The sequence below is a fragment of the Bison bison genome, unplaced genomic scaffold (assembly GCF_000754665.1).
Source record: "Bison bison bison isolate TAMUID 2011002044 unplaced genomic scaffold, Bison_UMD1.0 scf7180017864217, whole genome shotgun sequence".
Classification (NCBI taxonomy): Eukaryota; Metazoa; Chordata; class Mammalia; order Artiodactyla; family Bovidae; genus Bison; species Bison bison.
This window is the reverse complement of record NW_011494789.1, coordinates 4835454-4842624: the sequence shown is the minus strand read 5'-3', so window position 1 is coordinate 4842624 and position 7171 is coordinate 4835454. Positions and strand designations below refer to the sequence as shown.

The 7171-nt window shown below is 54.3% G+C and overlaps 1 protein-coding gene across 1 annotated transcript; it reads right to left on the bottom strand.

Annotated features, from left to right (window-relative positions):
• Window positions 1–13: 13 nt before the first annotated feature.
• Window positions 14–5994, bottom strand: RHOBTB2 (Rho-related BTB domain containing 2). Its single transcript, XM_010845488.1, is given in 7 exon segments — window positions 14–458; window positions 553–703; window positions 2229–2347; window positions 2649–3672; window positions 4317–4509; window positions 5061–5164; window positions 5794–5994. Coding segments are annotated over 7 exon segments (1827 nt in total). The 5' UTR covers window positions 5986–5994; the 3' UTR covers window positions 14–414.
• Window positions 5995–7171: the final 1177 nt, after the last annotated feature.

The following is a 7171-nucleotide window of genomic DNA, read 5'->3' as shown; positions in this document are numbered from 1 at the left end:
CCCAAGCCTCTGGGGTTGGTCCATCCTGAAACCTGAGCTCTAGCTCACAGGATCTTCCAGGAATCAAAGAATTAGGAGTGACCAACAATTAGGTCAATGTTTACTGTGTTTCTAGAAGAAAGAGAAAGGGAAGGTGGAAGAGAAGAAGGAAATGAGAAAGGGGAAGAAAAACGAAAGGAAGGAGGAGGAGATGCAAGGGTAGGAATGAGGAATGGTGTTCTGTTCTTTTTGGCTTCTTAAGCTTGCCTAAGTGTGGCCAAGCTGAGAACCTCGAGCCCTGGCATCTACTGGTGCCCACTTGCTGCACCGCAATAACCTCTAGAGAGACCTATAAGGTGACCCCACCAAGCATCCCTCTCACACATTTCCTTACATCCACGTCCTCACCGCAACCCCAATACGCACCGACGTATCTCACGCTATGTAAACGTATCCCCTTGGTGCTGGCGGCCTGTCCCCTAGGAGGAGACAGGTGAGAGAAGAAATCACGACTCCCAGGGGGTCCCCTGACTCCTCCTCCTCCCTGGAGGCCCCTCCCCTGGGCTTAGCTACCTGTGAGGGCGACCAAGTGTGGCAGGCAGAGGCGGTTGGCCAGGATGATGAGTTTCATGTCGTCCAGGTCGGGGCTGGAGGTGAACATGCCAGTGTACAGGTACTCCAGCACAGCCCGCATGCAGCTCTTGCTTGTGTAAGGAAATACCACCTGCGGGTGGGAAGGAATGGAGCAGGCTGCAGCAAGGTCCAGCTTTAGGGAAAGAGCAGCAGTTCTGAAGAACTCAGAAGGCCCTGGCCTGGACAGTTGGTCTCCCATAGACAGGCTGCCACCCCTCTGTGGTCCCTGGACCTGCTCAGAACCCCTCCTTCCCCAAAGGCTAATCTCCCACACCAACAGCCTGCAATGAACCCATCTGCTGAGCACCTGTGAGCAGGGCTCCAACAGCTTTTAAAAGGACCTGGACTCGCGTTAGCATCTTTCTGGTTTGGAGGAAGCATAAAGGAATCCTTCCGGTCACCTGCACCTGGCCCCACTCTATCCTTCGGGAAGCAGTGCAAGTGGGATGTGGATGAACGGAGCGAACACCAGCTGGTCTCTCTGGGCTGCTTGAAGCTACAGCTCTGGGCCTCTGGGATCTCTCCAGAGCGGGACCAACACAAAAACTGCTTTCTCATCAGCCGCCAGCCTCTCCAGGCTGCGCTGGGAATTGGCTGGAACTTTACAGCTGCTTCTGTGACTCTGGAGAGTTCCCATCTCACATGTTGCACATCTCAACCCACTCATGCTTCAGGGAGCAGAGACAACTCAAATCTCGAACTCTCCTCTTCACCTCCCAGAAGGACTCCCTTTCCAGTGTGTGCTAAGTCGCTTAAGTCATGTCCGACTCTGTGCGACCCTATGGACTGTAGCCCGCCAGGCTCCTCTGTCCATGGGATTCTCCAGGTAAGAATACTGGAAAGGGGTGCCCTTCCCTCCTCCAAAGGATCTTCCTGACTCAGAAACCTTAGGAAATGCCTTCTCTGGGTTATAGGATGCTATGCTCTAACATTCTTTGTTCAGCTTTTCATTACAGTGCTTGCTGAGCACTGACTAAGGGACCAGAGCTGAGAAGGGTACTCAGCAGAAATAAAAGACCTCATCCGCATACTCAAGGGAAACCTCAGATCAGCTGGAGAAACTTGGTGTGGACCCTTGGAACTTTAAGTAGATTCACAAAGGAGGACACTGTTAACTACAAGGCTGAGGGATGGACAGTCAGTGTCACAGTTCAGAGAAGGGTAGAAAGGAGGTCAGACTTGAACCCCAGTCTTGATTTGGCTAGAACTCCCACTGACTCCTGATGTTTCCTCTAAGTAATTTTCTACCCACTGACTCCCACCCTACACCTTGACTATAAACTCCACTTGATCATGCTCAATTAAGAATTAAAACCAGTTCTATACTGAGGTCTCTTTTCCCCTATTGCAATAGTTTCTGAATAAAAAATCTGTTCTTACTGCTTTAAGAAAAAAGTTTTTTCTCAACTATAGAGCTAGGATGTGACCATAATTGCCCATCTTGGTATATTGCAAAGTCCTTGGCTATAGGAGCCATCTCATAAACTTCTCTTGGGCCCATCACTTGGTGGTTTGTACAGAGTCAAGGCTGAAGGAAGTACTGTGAAGTGACAGATGCCTCAGATGGAAAGGGAGTAAGCCTCTCTCCCTCCCAGCCGTTTCTATCCTAGCCTTACCTCCCTGGTGGAACTCTCCACAAATGGCCCCCCAAACATGGCAGCCATCCAGTCACAGCTAGAAATCAACAGGGGCTTGTGGGCACTAATGGTGCCATCATCCAGGATGAAGGTCACATCTGTTGGGTGAGAGAATATGTATCACGTGAGGATGGGGTGAAAGAATATGGGACAACCAACCCCATGGGTAGACACTGCTCCCAGATGACTGCTTCCTCCTGAAGCCACAGTCTGTGAGCACCACATGACCCAATCTCAAGCTGGGGGCTCTAGGTTTCAGGAGCAGAGTTGTGGTATCTCCAGGACATCAGTGGCTGAGATGACTCAGAATGCTACTTGGACCAACCCAGATTCTGCAGAAGGCTCCTGGAGGGAAGTCCCCTGCCTTTGGGACACCAGCTCCTAAAGCCTGTTTCATACCTGAGAAGGTGCCTTTGGCCAAGCACTCCTTAACCCGGTTTGTTCGGCGGACATGGAAGGCCTTGGTGATCTCCTGGTTCATGAAGGCCTCGTTGTTGAGGATGTTGGCCACCATCATGCGCAGATCAAAGACCTCAAGCAGCTCAGCGATGTGGGCGATGTGCATGAGGTCTCGCTCGTTCTCGTCCAGCTCCCCCGTGTACAGGTACTTGAGAACAGCCCGGAACGGCCCTGGCTGGATGGAGTTGTCCATTTTCACCACCACCATCAGCCGGGATTTATAAGTCAGTGGGTCTTCTGTCATCTCTTCCTGGATGCTCACAAAAGCTCGGCTCCAGGAAGACAGCACTCGACCCCGCCCAGGCAGGTACCCTGTCCCATTGCCCCGTAAGATCCCGTCGCTGGTGGATGCCTGGAGCCCAGCGTGCCCAGAGCCCCCACCCTCCTCCACACTCTCACACACGTCAAAGCTGGCTGCCCGGAGCAGGAAGTCCCGGCCATGGTGGTGGTGGTGGTGGTGATGGTGGTGGTGTTGATCAGGGTGACCCCGGTGGTCCTCTGAGCGGGGACCCCCTGACCCCGAGGGTCCCCCCAGCTCCCCCTCACTCAGGTCCATGAGGAACAGGTCGTAGAACTTGGAGGAGGATGTGGAGAGGTAGATCTTGTGGGCGAAGATGCGCACCCGCTCCTGAAGCACAAGGATGACGTCTGCACACAGCGGGTCCTCCAGGAGGTGGGCAGGGCACTCCTCGCTGCTGGAGGGGGGGTCGGGCACCACAATGAGTGGGGGCGGCGGCTTGGGGGGCAGGAAAGGCGCCTGCAGCAGGGGCCGCTGCACATTGCGGAGGTGGGACTTCCAGAACTGCAGGTGCCGGCGGGAGATAAGCGCTGCCCGGATGGCGTTGTCGAACACATCCTTGATACCGAACTGCGCCACCACGCTCGTCTCGTAGTAGGGGATACCCATCTCTTTGGCCACCTCTTGGCCCTTCTCCAGGGGAAGGATCTCATTGGGCTTGATGGCCTGGCACGTTCAAGAAGGGAAGCCAAATTCATGTCGGTGGTGGAGGGGTGGGGGGCAGGGAGATGCATTCCCCAATCCTGTGTGTTTGTCACCTGACTGGGGGCGTCCCTGTTGAGGATCTAGGTCTAAGCCCCATTCCTGCCCTGCTCATTTCCACTCCCTTTCTCCTCTGTTTGGCCAGATCCTACCATTCTTTCAAAGCTCACTTCTAATCCCTTCTTCTTCCAGGAAGCCCTCCATTATCTATGGTAGGCCTGGGTGATCTCCCTGGCTCAGAGTAGTGGGAGGGCTGACTACCTCTCTGGCAATTAGCATGCTGGTTTTTAACATATTCACCTATCCAGTTCGTCTCCCAGCAAGACTATAAGCTCCTTTCATACAAAGATTACCTCTCCTTCTCCTTCTCTCCTCATGATGCTTAGCCCAGTATTGCCCACTCAGTGTGTAATGGATGGATGGATGGATGGATGAAAGAATGACCATTCTTACTGGCCCCCTATGTGAGTCTGCTTCAAATGGAGGGAGAGAAGTGAGGCTCTGTGCATTCTCTCAGGGCTGAGCAGGGAGTTGAGAGACACACAACTTCCCCCCACCCCCTCTTCCGCTTCCCCATCTGCCACCTTTCCCTCCCTAGGCACCAGGACTCCCTACCTAGCCAAGGGTCTCCTGGCCCTATTGACAGCGTCCAGGTCAGCATAACGCAGGTCTAGCTGGCAGCCCACCAAGATGACAGGTGCTCGGGGGCAGAAGTGCTTGATTTCTGGGTACCACATGGTCTTGACATGGTGGAGGGAGTTGGGGTTGGCAATGGAGAAGCACAGAACCACCACATCAGATCTGGGGTGGGAGAGAGTGAGGTTATAGGCAGAAAAAGCTAGTGATAGGTTCCCTGCTGCTGGAACAAGGGAGAACACATACCCAACGGCACCCCTACACTGCAGTCCCACAACTGTCATATGGATCGGCTCACGTGATCTCCCCCAAAACATTTAATCATAGCACTTCCTATTTCTGTACCCCCAAGTTAGCACTGGAGAGCTTTCAAAGATTCTTGGGTTGACCTCACAGCTCTCTTGAGATTTAGACATGACCGCTTTTACCATCTCATCTGAGAAAACTCATCTCAGAACAGCCTTCCTAATTGCTCAAAGTCCCAGCGTTACTGGTTAACAGGAGAGAACTGAAACCAGGCCGCCTGACTGCAAAGCCGGCTCCCTGCCCAGCCAGGCTGCCTTCCCGTGAAAGGTCTCCCAGGGCTGTTTTCTCTACTCCTTCCTCCCAGTTTCACAGAGTGAAACTCCTTCCACTCAGTTTCACAGAGTGTCCTCATACCTCGGGGAAAAACCCCATCCACTTGGCTCCCTGCAGGCAGCGGGGGTCTTCCCTACCTCCCATAAGCAAAGCGCCGGTCTTTGTGGTGGTCTCCGAAGGTATCCCAGAGGCGGAGAGACACGCTCACATCGTCCACCACGTCTCGGGAACGTTCCAGCACCTGGAAGGGGTGGGGGAAGGGGGTGGGACAGGGAGAGGAGAGGGAAGCGAAGGCAATGGTTCCTGGGGGCCCTGCATGCCGACTCGGGGTGGGGTCAGCTCACTCCTGGGTCCCACAGCATGGGGGCTGGGGGGACAACTAGTGTCTCCCTCTGTGTGTCCTAGAACACCTGAGTCCCCTGACAAGAGCTGGCCAGGACAGAAGAGACTCCAGAGGGCAGACAGTCACGGGAGTGATGCGATCTCCCAAGGAGCCCATCCTTGTTCCCAGCTGTACCTGCCAGTCAGATGTTTCCCAGCCTTGGGTCTTCTGGTATCATTAGCCAGCAGTTTCTTTTCTCCCAGCAGCTCTCATCTCTCCAAAGCACCACCCCTTTCCCAGCTCCAGGGCTTCCCATTACTGGGGGCTATGTTACACAAGATGCCCCAGGCTTCTGTTCAGACAAACACAAAGGTTTGGGGACCCCTCCCCTGGGGTGGGCTCCCCTCAGGCCTCTCCCAGGAATCTGTGCTCTTCAGCTGCCTCTACTCAACCTTTAAAGGGCTTCCGTGAGCTTAGCATAGGGCCCCTCTGGAGAAATCCCTGGGGAACAAGCCCAGATGAGTGAGGCCATAGACTTACAAACTTACCTCTTGGCATACCCGATACTGGTCAATGGCCCAAACCGTGGGCACGTGGGTGGCAAGCAGCTGGTACTGGGTGAGGGTGGCATTGCAGGCCCGGGCACAGATGAGCCTGGTCTTGCCCACAGCGTTGTCCCCCACCACCACGCACTTGATGGTCTCTACATTTGGCCTTTCATAATCCATGTCAGAATCCATTAATTGGGACCTGAGGGAGAGAAGAGAAGCAGTCAAGACAACTTCGCACATCAGCCCCTGAGGGCCAGAGCCAGCAGCTCTTCTCTGCCAGGGCTGCCCCCTCTCTGAGCATTTGAGCAGAGAGGAGGACAAGGGAGTGGGTAGCTTTCCGGGCACAGGCTCCACAGGGGCCCGAGGAGACAGGAGTCCCTTCAGGCTGAGAGGCACAGCTCCACTGGGTGAATCTCTGGTCTTCTTCCTGTTGTCTCCATCCTCCAGCAGCAGGGCTTCTGGTTGGGGAATGCCAGAGAGAGATCCCAAGGCGGAGTCTGCTCGGGGGCTGGTCCCCACTCTCCTGGGAAGAGAGGTGTCTGCCTAGGAAGCTCACTTATCATCTGCTCTCGTCCTCCAGCCCGCAGGGCTGTGACAGCAGAACAACAAAGATGAGAGGAGGGGAGTCAGGGCCAGGTCCCCACCCCTTCTTCCCAGCATGCCTGAGGGCAGGGCTGCTGAGAAAATTAAGATGAAATTAAATTAAAACTTAAAAATTTAAATGAAAAAATTAAATTAACATTTAATGGACTTGTCGGACCGGGCAGCGGCCCTCCTGGCCGCGACCTTTGCCTCTCTCCTCTCGCTGTCAATTTCCAAACTGCAGCCTGCCTGTGGCTACCCTTCAACCCCAGCCCCATTACAGAGATGCTGAAGTTTTTTGTCCCAGATTCTCCAAGCTGAGACGGCTTCTGGGTGCTTGCACCTGAGCAGTCCACAGGCCTCTCCTCTCCTCTTGTGAGATTGTCCCATTACCTAAGGGGCTCACTCAGTATTGAGATGGTGGTAGTGGGGGTAAGCAGTGGCCTGGGACAATACGTGTGTGTGCACACACTCAGTCACTCAGTCGTGTCCGATTCTTTGCAACCCCATGGACTGTAGTCCATCTCCAGGCAAGAATACTGGAGTGGGTTGCAGGGGATCTTCCCGAGCCAGGGATCCACCCCATGTCTCCTGCACTGACGAGTGGATTCTTTACCACTGAGCCACCTGGGAAATCTGGGACAATACACCCCATGGCTAATGGGCCAGTAAGCCTTCCCATCCCCTACCCAGGCCTGCCCTCCAAGTATCCTGCATCCAGTTTCAGGGAAAATGAGATACATTCCCTTCCACATTTCTCCTTCCTGGGGAGGAGGAGTCTCAGGCTGGAAGC